At 45.2% G+C, this 13,394-nt stretch overlaps 1 protein-coding gene across 9 annotated transcripts in view; it reads left to right on the plus strand.

The window, feature by feature from the left end:
* The window catches only part of LOC124513937 (integrator complex subunit 6-like), a 56,840-nt gene that overhangs the window by 5,242 nt on the left and 38,204 nt on the right, over positions 1-13,394 (plus strand). The window contains exon 1 of one of the 9 annotated variants that reach the window (XM_047081994.1): positions 723-1,073. The exons of the other annotated variants lie outside the window; for them this stretch is intronic. Within the exon in view, the coding sequence (XP_046937950.1) occupies positions 1,029-1,073 (45 nt within the window). The 5' untranslated portion in view covers positions 723-1,028. Of the gene's footprint in view, positions 1-722; positions 1,074-13,394 lie in introns of those variants that run through there. 9 annotated transcript variants of the gene reach the window in all.

The following is a 13,394-nucleotide window of genomic DNA, read 5'->3' on the forward strand; positions in this document are numbered from 1 at the left end:
GAACGCATAACTTTTTCATATGCCCACAAGTGTATTTTATGGGCCTTATTTGGACAGAAGAGTGACCTTTAGGGGAGCCTTTCACTGTGGTTGGAAGCTAAGGAAGTGCTTTTGGGTGAAACAGTAGCCACCCGGCCTGTGAGAGCAGCATGAGAGTAGAGGGTGCACTCTACACGCAAAATGCCACAAAGGCGGTGCATTGACTTTTATGATGAATTGTGTCTCCCCTGACCTAGCTTCCTTTTCACCTTCCTCACTGGCCCTTCAAAGCATGCGATGATAGTTATTTTGAAATTAGAAAAGGGAGGAGAACCATTAACAAAATGAAAAGGCAACCTACTGAATGGGAGAAAATATTTGCCCATCACGTATGTATCTGATAGAGGTTAATATCCAAAATCTGTAAAGAACTCCTCCAACACAGTAGCAAAATACCAATCTGATTTACAAATGGGCAGAGGATCTGAATAGACGTTTTTTCCAAAGAAGACCTAGAGATGGCCAACAGGTGCATGAAAAGATGCTCAAGGTCATTAAGCATCAAGGAAATGCAAATCAAGACCACAATGAGGTCTCACCTCATGCGAGTTAGAATGACTGTCTTCAAAAAGATAAGAGATAGCAGGTGTTGGCGAGGATGTGGAAAAAAGGGCACCCTTGTGTGCTATGGGTGGGAATGCAAACTGGTGCGGCCACTCTGGAAAAGTGTGGAGGTTCCTCAAAAAATTAAAAATAGAACTACCCTATGCTCCAGCAATTCTGCTTCTGGGTATTTATCTCAAAATGAAAACGCTGATTTATTAAAAACCTGCACCCCCAGGCCCCTGTGTTTATCGCAGCATTATTTACAATAGCTAAGATATGGAAACAACATCAGTGTCCATTGATGGATAAATGGATGAAGAAATAGTGATACCTATATTATCCAGCTGCACAAAAGAAGGAGATCATGCCATTTGCAAACCATGGATCATGCTAAGTGACGTAGGTCAGACAGAGGAAGACAAATACTATCTGATCTCACTTATATGTGGAATCTAAACAAAAGACGAAAACAGCACACAAGCTCACAGGTACAGAAAACAGATCGGCGGTTGCCAGAGGCGGGAAGTGGGAGGTGGGCAGAATGACTGAAGGGCTCAAAAGGTACAACCTTCCAGTTATAAAATAAATAAGTCATGGGGATTTTTTTTTGTAATGTATGGCATGGTGATGAGAGTTAAAATACTGTGTTGCATATTTGAAAGTTGCTAAGGGAGTAAATCTTAAAAGTTCTCATCATAGGAAAAAAAGAAAACCATTTTGTGGCCACACATGGCAGTGGATGTTAACCAGGCTTAATGTGGTGACCGTTCCGCAATATATACAAATATCACATCCGTATGTTGTATGCGTGAAACTAATATAACAATATGTCAGTTATACACACATACCTACGAAGTAAATGCTTACAGACTTTTGTCCAACCTATGATTTAAATGTAGTGTACCAGAAAGAATTTTAAGAGTGAGGTACCGTGAGCGGTAGCACTTTTTTCCCTTATGCCAGGAATTAGAACTTTAGTGAAAAGCCTATACAAATAACCCTTCATCACTCATATATGCCACTCTATCTGAACCTCTGCTGGCTGTTTTGCAGTGAATAAAATATTTCTCCAAAAAAAAAAAAAAACAAGCAAAGTTTTCGATAAAAGACTAGATCTCTGGCCAGGGGAGTAAGTGCTGTCTCCAGACTGGGCACCCGATGCCAGGTGATGGGGAGTGCTGGTAGAATTGCAGAGTCCTGTGTGTTCTGTACCCCCAAATCTCTCCTCTAGCCATTCATTCTTACCTGCTTCTCCCTCGCTTCACTCTTGGTCCTTCCTCACCTGGACTGCTTTTGCAACAGCCACTCCACTGGTTTCCCTGCTTCTGGTCTGGTCTTGCCCCTCACTGATTCCTCCCCCTCATTGCCACCGGATTGGTTGTTCTTTTTCTTCTTTAAGTTTATTTCATTTTGAGAGAGAGAGAGCGCGAGAGGGGCAGAGAGAGAGGGAGAGAGAGAGAGAGAGAGAGAGAGAGAGAGAGAGAGAACCCCAGGCAGGCTCCACGATGTCAGTGCAGAGGCGAACTCCGGGCTCAAACTCACGGACCCTGAGCTCATGACCTGAGCTGAAATCAAGAGTCAGATGCTCAGCCAACTGAGCCATCCAGGTGCCCCTAAATCGGTCATTCTTAAAAGTAAAATAAAGTCACCCCCCCCTCCTAAAAGCCTTCAGTGGCTTCCCCAGGACATTTCAGAGTAAAAGCCAGACTCCTCCAAGGCTTCCATGACCCTAGCTCACCTTCTCAACTGTGTCTTTCCACTCCTTTCCCTTCTCCTAGACCTCAGCCTCCGGCCACAGCGAGAAGGCTGTCTTCCCCAGACCTACTATGCCTCTCGGTTCTGTGCCATCGCATATGTTGTTCCCTGTGCCGGGGACACACTTGTTGACCTGACGTGGCTCAACTCTTGAGCCTACATTCTCAAAAGTCATTCTGCCTCTCTGCCCCACCCATACTCCCAGCAGTGTGACAACTCCCACTGTGATCCCCTGACACTGTCCAGACCTTCACTATAGCAATCAGCGTGTCAGGTGGTGATTCCCGGTGTTCATGTTGGCCTCCCTAATGTGAGTTCTTTCAAGGGCACATACTTGAACTTCTGTCTGAACCCTGAGCACTTAAGGGAGTGCCTAGATTTTCAGCAGGTACTCAGTAAATAGACAAAAAGTAATGTAGCAGAATTGTATTTTTTACAAGACCGATGTATATGCATCCCCTTTCTTTGTTGAAGTATAACTGATATACTAAAACACAGCAATCTTAACAACTCAATGCATTTTTACACCTTTATACGTTCATGTAACCTCCACCCCAGACCAAGATACAGAACATTTCCGTCAACTCAGAAAATGCTTCTTCCTGTGATCCCTTCCTTCCTGCAGGTAACTGTTGGTCTGACCTTTGTCACCACTGTGGTGATATGATCAAAATGGTGTTTCCTGAAGAGAAGTCTGCCAGTGGATTGCTACCGTAGCAGTCTAGCTGTTCACTTGCCATATGTTCACTGAGCACCCTCTCTGGACCAGGTCTGTTACAGGGGCCTATGACATAGGCCAGAAAGTCCTGGCCCAGGGAGAGACCAGCAGAGTAAAAGACGCAGTCCTAGTCATCAAAGTTCTTGAGAATGGACATTGGGAAAAGGTGACTGGAAAAAGTGGATTCAGGTATGGGGTGTGTGAAGAACAGTGGACTCTTTTTTTTTTTTTAAGTTTGCTTATTTATTTTGAAAGAGAGAGACAGAGCACAAGCGGGGGAGGGTCAGAGAGAAGGAGAGAGAGAATCCCAAGCAGGCTCCACACCGTCAACACAGAGCCCGACGTGGGGCTTGAACTCTTGAACTGTGAGATCCTGACCTGAGCTGAGATCAGGAGTCAGACGCTTAACTGTCCGTGCCACCCAGGCGCCCGAAGAACGGTGGACTCTTAACCAACACATTGGAAGTGAGGGAGGAGGGTGGGCAGGACACAGCAGTGTGAATTCAGTTCATCCAGTCAGGATTGTAACTAGCCAAGACGAGACCACAAAAGGGCTTTGAAACCTCTGAGCTAGAGTTTGTACGTTTTTCCTGGGATGAAGAGCTGTGAAGTGGATTTGAAGAGAAGTGAGGCAAAAGCTTGCTGTCTGTACATTTGTTTGCTTATTCGCAGCGGCCTGCATTGAGGTGGGCTAGGGAGTGGGCAGAAGGAAAGGGGGAGGCGACCCCCAAAATGGAGTTGCAATTGCCTCGTTTTGCATCAGTGCTGATCGCGTGAGAGCTTTTGGCCTGGAGGTTGGGATCAGGGTGGACGGGATGGCAGAAGGGCAGGGCGCATGTCAGGCCAGGGCAGATATTGTCCTCCGTTTGCCTGTGCTTCGAGAAGATAATCAGAACGGCTCATGAGACAGGGTTCTTAGGTGCACAGAGTGGTCAAACATGGCTACAGTTCCCACGACTCAGGGAGAGATGCGCTTCCCAGAGAAAGGCAGGGTCGAAGGACCCTCTGTATGGGGGGAGCGACAGGTATGAAGACGGGACCCCACCGGCTTAAGTTCTTAAATGAAGAATTCTTTGTAAACATGGCCTCTGGTTCCCTTTCACCGAGAGTGTAAATGAGAGATCCAGGCAGTCCCTTCGTGTGAGTACTTTCTGTGAGCTGGACCACACTATCTCCTGGATACGATGTTCTAAATGGTGATTAGGTTCCCAGACCTTCCTCCCCAGGAAAGCCTTCTTAACCCTTGATGTCAGTTAGCCGGAGAACTATTGTGTTTGTTATTGTTTCCACGGGGGAAATGGATTTGGGTTTCCAAGGTGATTTGTTAAAAACACATCCTTCCCCCTTCTTTTTCACAACTCAGGGATGGTGGGGGCGGGGGGCGACATTATAAAGGCTCCAGTGATGAGGGTGAAGGGCTGAGGTGTTGGTGAGAGTAGGCACAGCTCTTCAAATATACCACTCATGTTTTAGATTGGCTGTATTTACCCTGTTAAGAACAGTACCCACTGGCCACATGTGGTTTTTGAGCACTTGCAAGGTGACTTGTCTGAATCGAGATGTGCTGTAACTGTGGGACGCCTGGGTGACTCAGTCAATTAAGCGTCCACTTCGGCTCAGGTCACGATCTCACGGTACATGAATTGGAGCCCCGCGTGGGGCTCTGTGCTGGCAGCGCAGAGCCTGGAGCCTGCTTCGGATTCTGTGTCTCCCTCTCTCTCTCTACCCTGCCCCCGCTCGCACTCTGTCTCTCTCTCTCTCTCTCTCAAAAATAAACATTAAAAATTAAAAAAAAAAAAGATGGGGCGCCTGGGTGGCGCAGTCGGTTGGGCGTCCGACTTCAGCCAGGTCACGATCTCGCGGTCCGGGAGTTCGAGCCCCGCGTCGGGCTCTGGGCTGATGGCTCAGAGCCTGGAGCCTGTTTCCGATTCTGTGTCTCCCTCTCTCTCTGCCCCTCCCCAGTTCATGCTCTGTCTCTCTCTGTCCCAAAAATAAATAAACGTTGAAAAAAAAAATTAAAAAAAAAGAGATGTGCTCTAAATGTAATTTAAACACTTGATTTTGAAAACTCGGTACAAAAATGTATAAAACATCTCATTAACCACTTTTAGATCAATTACAAATTTAAGCAACCATACTTTTTATATATTGGGTTAAATGAAATATACTGTCAATTTCACCTACCTCAGTTTTTAAAAATGTGGCTACTTAAAAATACAAAATGACATATGTGGCATGCGCTATACTTCCGTTGGACAGCGCTGTGTTAGTTTCTATTCTTTCTTAAGATATTTCTGACTTTCGCATCCTAGAAATTATTTGCCAAGGAAGTTCCTTTCTCTTCAAGTTCTGTTTAAAATTAACACCATAATGGACTCATTTGTGTATGAAAGGTTATCATACAGTTCAGAGTTGATGGGTTGATAACCCTTGGCCCTGGGGCAAAATATGAAAGCATCCCATTCTTGTTTGTATTGAAAGCCAGTTTGGTGATCTAACTGGTTGGGTTAGAAGTGTTTTCCTAGGCTAGGTACAATAGAATATATGTGTGAACTCCTAATGTAAATGTGGGAATTCAGAATTCTGTTGGTAATGTGTGCTTGCCAGTGGCTCGAAATGTTCCATGCTTTTAGTGTTATTAGAAATATGTGACATAGCCCTCATTTGACTTAGAGAGCTCCTTGGCCCAAGAATTCTTAGGAACAGTATTCATCAATAAAAGTAGGATAAAGGATAAATTCTCTAGCTTGGCATAGTACAAAACCTAAGAAACAAAGGGAGGTTTGTATCACTGCTCTTATTGAAGACTTTCTGGATGTTCCCTAGCAAGCCCTTGTCTTATATCATGGGATGTCATCAGTAGCATTGAAAGGGGGGGTGGGGGTGGGTCCAGGTTCACACGGTAGGAGAACTCCCATGATTATTACTTTCTCTAACCTCAGTCCTCCAATGGGGGTTACAGAAGTGACCACGTTATTTTTTGTTACTGTAATGACTTCCATTTAAGGAAGAAAAAGCAATGTTTAATCCTGAGTCTGGACAAAAGTACTGAATGGCACGTATTTTACATATAACATTTCATATATAGTTTGGGGTCCTTCTAAAACCCTCCCTTGTAGTCGAAGGTGTTATCCGACTTTTACAGATAGGATTGGACATATAACTACTTTCTTGTAATAATGAACAATAATACAAAAGCTTTCTAATAACAGCAGCTGACATTTATTGAGTAATGCTTATGCACCGGGCAATGTGCCAGTGAATATAAGGTACTTATTTTATTTATCTTCCCAACCAGCCTAAGTCAGAGGTACTGTTATTATCCCCATTTAACGGATAAGGAAACCGGGGCCCAGAGAGGTTAAGTAACACAGCCAAATAGTGACCCGGGTCTGTCTCTATTCCAGAGGCTTCGGTAATGAGCCGCTTTACTTTTCCTATCAGTCATGGGAGAACATTCCTTTTAATAACTTCTCACTTGTATTTTCTCATCATGATATATGTCCTGGAGCCGTGTTATTTAGACAGAACTGTCATGCTCTTACTTACGGTTGTTTTTGGTATAGCAGTGCTTGGCACGATAGCAAGCCCTCACTGACTGAACATTATTACTGCCAGAGTCACTGGTTTTATTTTTTTCTGACGATCTCTAGGCGAGTATCACAGTGCATTCGTTTGTGAAACAGTTTGGCTTTTGATGGGCCACAGTTCTGCCCCTACCCTGGCAGCGTGTGGAGTTGGTGGGGATTGAGACTGGTTAGTGTGTCCATGTCGGGGGTGGAGTTTGAGGACGGTTCGTCTGGGCTGAGTAGACCCTATAGGAGAAGCAGTAGGCTTGAAAAAGCAGCAGGGTAGTCTTTGGCCTTCTAGTGGCTGCCAGGATCTGATTTTGCCACTTTGACTTTATCAATCTCCTGACAAATGTGTTTCTGGTAAGGAAAAGAAAGACATTCGGGATACTTCACAGTAACCGTTGCTTTCTTCCAATCCACAACCTGTGGGGAGGCAGAGCGGCTTGGAAAAGGCTGGAAGGCACCATAAGCACCTTTACGGAGTTTTATGTATCAGCCTGTGCCTTTACCTGATGGTACCATTCTCATTCCCTCCACATCTCCCAGTCTCCCCAAGTCCCCGACCCCTTCCGGAGCCAGATACCTATTTCTCCTTCCTGCTTAGTTAAGCTGGGAAGGGTGGATTTCCGAGAAGGAACAGCGATGCCGCCCACTCAGCCACTGGGGTCCTAACCAGAGAAAAGGTATATGAAGGCTTTTGTACTGATGTGCCAGATGTTGGGAGAAAAAGTGGGGGTTCTGTTTCTTAAACCATGTGCTCCTGATTATATGAGTCGTTAATGGCAGTTGTTTTTTTGTGTTGTTGTTGTTGTTGTTGTTGTCATTTATATCCTGCCCCATAGGTCAAATAGTTCAGTAAACTTAGTACCAAGAGCCACATTTTGGGCTTGAATGCGAGTGAACCAAAGGCAGAACGCATTTATGTTCGTGCAAGAAAGGAACAGTATGAGTAAGAAAGGGCTGAGTTACTAACGTTTATTCTCTTTGCCCTTGACTGCCTTGTTCGTGGTTTCAAGTATTCCTTCCACACCGATGGCTCCCCATCTTCAGTTTCTTACCCAGGCACCTGTAGCTGACTACAGGGCATCTCCACTTGGCTGTCTGTCCTGCCATCAGCTCATAGTGACCATGTCAAGAAGACCCTGTGGTTCTAAACCTATCCTCTTCTCCATATTTCCCAGCTTTTAGCCACCCAGGGTTGAAAGCAAGGCATTATTTACCTTTGACCCTGTCCTTCCATGTCTTCTGAGATCCGTCCATCATCCCTGGGAAATGCTTCTTACATACGTTCCTTCATCACAATTTCTGCTGCCGTCACCCGAGTCCAGATCCTGAAATTTGGTTCTTTGACCACTGTTAACAACCTTCGACTTGGTTCTCCAAAGTACCCCCCACATTCCTACTCTTCCCACACCAACCGCCAAGTTTCTAAAAAAGCTGGTTTCGACCCCTGTCCCCGCAACCAAGCCTCTAAAGACTCCCTAGGCCTATGGATGCCATCCTGAGCCCTCTGCAATCTGCTCCATGAGTGCATAGAAACCTATTCCCCGTCATCTGCCCACGGGAGTTCCCTGCATCGGCCAGACCTGTCTCTTCCACCCCCTGAGTTGGTCTCCCTTAGAGCATCAGTGAGCCAAAAGAAGGAGGGAGATACAGAGAGCTGAAGGGGGGGAGGCAGGGAGGGAGGAGTGAGCTGGCAGCATTCCAGTGAGGGTGTGACTTGAGGGGGAGGATGTGACCAAAGGTGCTTTATTATAACGAAGAAAAGTTGCAAAAGGAAGAGGGAAGAGGCTGGAGTATGACCTTTAGAGGTTGATTAGTCTGAACTAGACCAATAGGTTGTGATTTAAATTGGCCTGAAGTTGCCTGGAGGCACGGTTTAATCTGGAGCCCCATCTCTTTGCATTTGTCTGTGCCAAAGGGAGCCCGCATAACTAGACAGTAGACTGCAGGTTCCAGGGGAAAAAATCTAGGCTTTCATACAGCCATGGCATTGGGAAGTGGGGGGCCCTCCTGTTTTATTTCTTATGGAAGAATGCTGAAGATGTGCGGGGCAAAGCTCTCCATGTTTCTTTTTTTTTTTTTTTTAATTTTTTTTTTCAACGTTTTTTATTTATTTTTGGGACAGAGCGAGACAGAGCATGAACGGGGGAGGGGCAGAGAGAGAGGGAGACACAGAATCGGAAACAGGCTCCAGGCTCCGAGCCATCAGCCCAGAGCCCGACGCGGGGCTCGAACCCACGGACCGTGAGATCGTGACCTGGCTGAAGTCGGACACTTAACCGACTGCGCCACCCAGGCGCCCCTCTCCATGTTTCTTAAAAGCTTACTTGTAACCTCCATTTCATAGTGACGTTTTCAAGCTGTGTGTTAGAAGTCTGTTTAAATCTAGGTACTTTTACAAAAATCAGGTTTTAAAAAATGGTCATGGTACGTCCTGTCTGGTAGATCACCCCACCCACTGTCGTGTACGTGTGGCAAGGGGTGTCACTTCAATTCTTAGCCACAGTCTGCCACTGACTAGATAGATACATGACCCTGGGCAAGTAAGTCACTTACCTTTTATGTGGTCCATTTTCTTATCTGTAAAATGAAGGGATTAGATTAGGTTATTTCCAGTGTTCTTTCCAAAAAAAGTATAGGCGAGAACGGTATAACTGAAAGGCAGGAAGGCGAATAATTGAGGTATGGATTTCAGGGTGATTTCAAACTTGCTTTTTAAATTTTAGAAAACGGTTCCTGGCCATGCTTACTGTGCTTTCTTGGACACTTACTCATTATGTTGATGAATGTCACTCCATTTTCATTGGTAAATGGGACTCCATCTCATTGGTGTCATTTCTGTTTGCCGATAACAGTTCAATGATCAAGACAGATTCCTGGCAATGGTTACCTCTCAAGAGGGTGGCCCTGGGAGTTTGGGGAAGGTATTGACTGGCCTCCTATTTCTGTTGGAATTTTTAACATTGAATGTATGTTACTTGCATAATGTAAAAAACTGCTCATAGGGACACTTGGTTGGTTGAGCAGCCGACTTCAGCTCAGATCATGATCTCATGGTTTGTGAGTTCGAGTCCCACATCAGGCTCTCTGCTGTAAGCGCAGAGCCTGCTTCAGATCCTTGGTTCCCCCCTCTCTCTGCTCCTCCCCCACTCATGCTCTCTTTCAAAAATAAACATTTAAAAAATGCTCATGGGGCGCCTGGGTGGCTCAGTCAGTTGAGCGACTGACTTCAGCTTAGGTCATGATCTCAACCTCCATGGGTTCAAGCCCTGCGTTAGGCTCTATGCTGACAGCTCAGAGCCTGGAGCCTGCTTCGGATTCTGTGTCTCCCTCTCTCTCTGCCCCCCTCCCCTGCTCACGCTCTGTCTCTCTGTCTCTCTCTCTCTCTCTCAAAAATAAACATTAAAAAAATAAAAATAAAACAAAATTTTAAAATGGTCATAAATTTTTTTGAGAAAATAATTTTTAAAAATTGGAAGAAAGAGGGGCGCCTGGGTGGCGCAGTCGGTTAAGCGTCCGACTTCAGCCAGGTCACGATCTCGCGGTCTGTGAGTTCGAGCCCCGCGTCGGGCTCTGGGCTGATGGCTCAGAGCCTGGAGCCTGTTTCCGATTCTGTGTCTCCCTCTCTCTCTGCCCCTCCCCCGTTCATTCTCTGTCTCTCTCTGTCCCAAAAATAAATAAACGCTGAAAAAAAAAATTAAAAAAAAAAAATTGGAAGAAAGAGATGCCATGTACGGGGCGCCTGGGTGGCGCAGTCGGTTAAGCGTCCGACTTCAGCCAGGTCACGATCTCGCAGTCCGTGAGTTCGAGCCCCGCATCAGGCTCTGGGCTGACGGCTCGGAGCCTGGAGCCTGTTTCCGATCCTGTGTCTCCCTCTCTCTCTGCCCCTCCCCTGTTCATGCTCTGTCTCTCTCTGTCCCAAAAATAAATAAAAAAACGTTGAAAAAAAATTAAAAAAAAAAAAAAAAGAGATGCCATGTAATACTTTGGAAAGTAATGAATGGCCCTTCTGCGGCCTCCTCTGTTCAGTTCTTTCTGCAGTGTTTGGGTGGCTCTCACTCCTGTCCTTGCGTTTTTCCAAGGCCATCTTTGCTCATTTTTATTTTGTGTATGTGTTCATAAAAATGTCTCCTATCTGGGGGCACCTAGGTGGCTCAGTCGGTGAAGCGTCCGACTTCAGCTCAGGTCATGATCACGAGGTCCGTGAGTTCAAGCTCTGTGCTGACAGCTCAGGTCCTGGAGCCTGCTTCAGATTCTATGTCCCCCTCTCTCTCTCTGTCCTCCCCCACTTGCACTCTCTCTCTCTCAAAAATAAACATTTAAAAAAAATTTTTTTTAATAAATAAAAATAAAATGTCTCCTATCCGAACCCAAAGTCTCAACAATTGAGCATGTGATCTGCACAATAGCTTTTTTTTTTCCTGATAATAGGTCAATAGCCACAGTTGAAATGGTCTGAGAGTGAGAGAGGAAACATTTAACACTGTATCTGACCGAGTTTGGCAAAGTCTTTGCTACTCTAAGATATTTTCTTTCACTAACAGTATAATTGACTCTTGGACAAAGGAGAAAAGTTTCTAAAATGTGGCTTCTATCTCATAATTTCTTCCTGATTCTCTGGGGCAAGAGAAATTTTGAAAACTCAAAAATGCATTTTGCAGATATTTTAGACTTACCTCTAGGATTGTTTATCCTCTTAAAAAATCCCTCATACTAGGTATTCTAGAGACCCATGATGCAAAATCGTGAGCTTTGTGTCAGTAGACTCAAACTGTGGATCATTTCTTTGCCCAGTTTACTTAAAAATAGGTGCTCATGATGTGGGCCTTTAGCCATCTGCTGGAAAAACAATCCTGCAGGCCATAGACTGTCAAATACATTTCTGCAGTGTAGTATGGGGGTCTATTTCTTTTTTTTTAATGTTCTTTTTTTTAATTTATTTTTAAAATTGTCATCCAAGTTAGTTGGCATATAGTGCAACAATGATTTCAGGAGTAGATTCCTTAATGCCCCTGACCCATTTAGCCCATCCCCCCTCCCACAACCCCTCCAGCGACCCTCTGTTTGTTCTCCATATTTATGAGTCTCTTCTGTTTTGTCCCCCTCCCTGTTTGTATATTATTTTTGCTTCCCTTTCCTTATGTTCATCTGTTCCGTGTCTTAAAGGCCTCATATGAGTGAAGTCATATGACATTTGTCTTTCTCTGACTAATTTTGCTTAGCATAATGCTAGGGAGTCAATTTCTTAAGAATGTCTTTTAAAAACTAGGAGATTCAAGTAAGCTAGAATTCTTTTGCATGGTCTTGACTGGTATTATTTCAGTGGTCTCAGGGAGAGAACTGATGCAATCAAATCAAACGGACTTTGAGGCTTTTAGCAAGTTCAGGACACCAAGCGCCCCTGGGGAAGTAACTCAGACAAGAAGGAATCCAAGAGAACTGGATGGTCTTAAGTAATTTTATAAGAAGCTGTGTCAGTGCACATCAAACACAGAATCCTAGATAGCCCCTGTCGAACCCGGAAGCGTACCAGTACCTTGAGCCAAGGGAGAAAAACCACAAAAAAGTGCTACCAGTCCAAATTGCTGGAGTTTTAAGGGGGAAAACAGTTGTGTCAGGGTCAGAAAATGCAATGCCGGAAGGAAGTTTTAAAAGAGATTCGAGAAGCAAGACAGTTCTGTCCTTTCACCGATGCAGCGTCTTCCCAATGTGTGCGTTCATCATGTTAGCACCCTCCTTTGTAGGTGTGCTGCAGGTAAACGCAATTGAGAAAGATGCTTGAACATTTTAAGATGATTCAGCTGTCACAGTGTTCTGTTTACGTAGGAGGCCAAGTAAACCGTGTCTCCTAGCTCTGTCCGAATTAGAGTCTGTTTCAGTCGTGAGGAGAAAACTCCAGAAGCTTTTCAAGCTTTAACTCACACGGATATTCCGTATAAGGCTCGAGGGAAAAGTCATGTGTCTTCTTGGGAGGCGGACTTGATTGGAAAAGCAGGGCTTCTTCCTTTCTTTCCATGTCATTCTGTCCCGCTGGTCCGGTTACCAGTGCAAGGACGATATGCCGTGACAAAGTCGATAGAATGTCAGGTTGCAGAAGAAAGTGAGTTGGTTGAAAAATGCTGTTGAAGTCGATTTAGTCAGGTTGTCTGAGTTGTTGCAGAACCAGTTCCCCGCCCCCACCCCCAACTTGCGGAGAACAGATGGAAAAAGGAAAATAGTTTATCTTTCAACAAGAGAAATGGTGGCCCTGCTAAATTTAAACTCTTTGGCTTTAACTTGCGACATCTGGGAAAATACTCAAATCCGTTAATCATCTAGTTTGTAATCACCTCGAAGAAGAGCCCAAGGTCCAGGATAGCCCCCTCTGTATGGGACTCTGAAGGGCAAATGTTGCCAGCCTGATTTCATTTCCTTGAATAAAAGATTTTTCTAAACAAGTCCTGTCAAGGAGAGGGAAGCAACTTGTATTTTCTCTCCCTGGATCCCAGGAAGACTTGGGCGGAGCTTTTCAGGGCAGCATCTAAATGGGCTTTCGGGCGTGTGTGTGCCCAGAATGGGTCAGTGCAGTGGCTCAGCACCGAGTCAGAGGGACAGAGAGAGAGCCTGGCATGTGACAACCTATAATATAGAAGGACTATTTGTGCTCTTTGAAAAGATTCACCGTAATTCCCTTTCACACCCAGCACAGAGCCCAACGCAGGGCTCGAACTCGCGACCCTGAGATCAAGACCTGAGCCGAGATCAGGAGTTGGATGCTTAAC

The sequence above is a fragment of the Lynx rufus genome, unplaced genomic scaffold, assembly GCF_022079265.1.
Source record: "Lynx rufus isolate CCGP_SWC_20201006 ecotype Redwood Valley unplaced genomic scaffold, mLynRuf1.p SCAF_19, whole genome shotgun sequence".
In the NCBI taxonomy this organism is placed as follows: domain Eukaryota; kingdom Metazoa; phylum Chordata; class Mammalia; order Carnivora; family Felidae; genus Lynx; species Lynx rufus.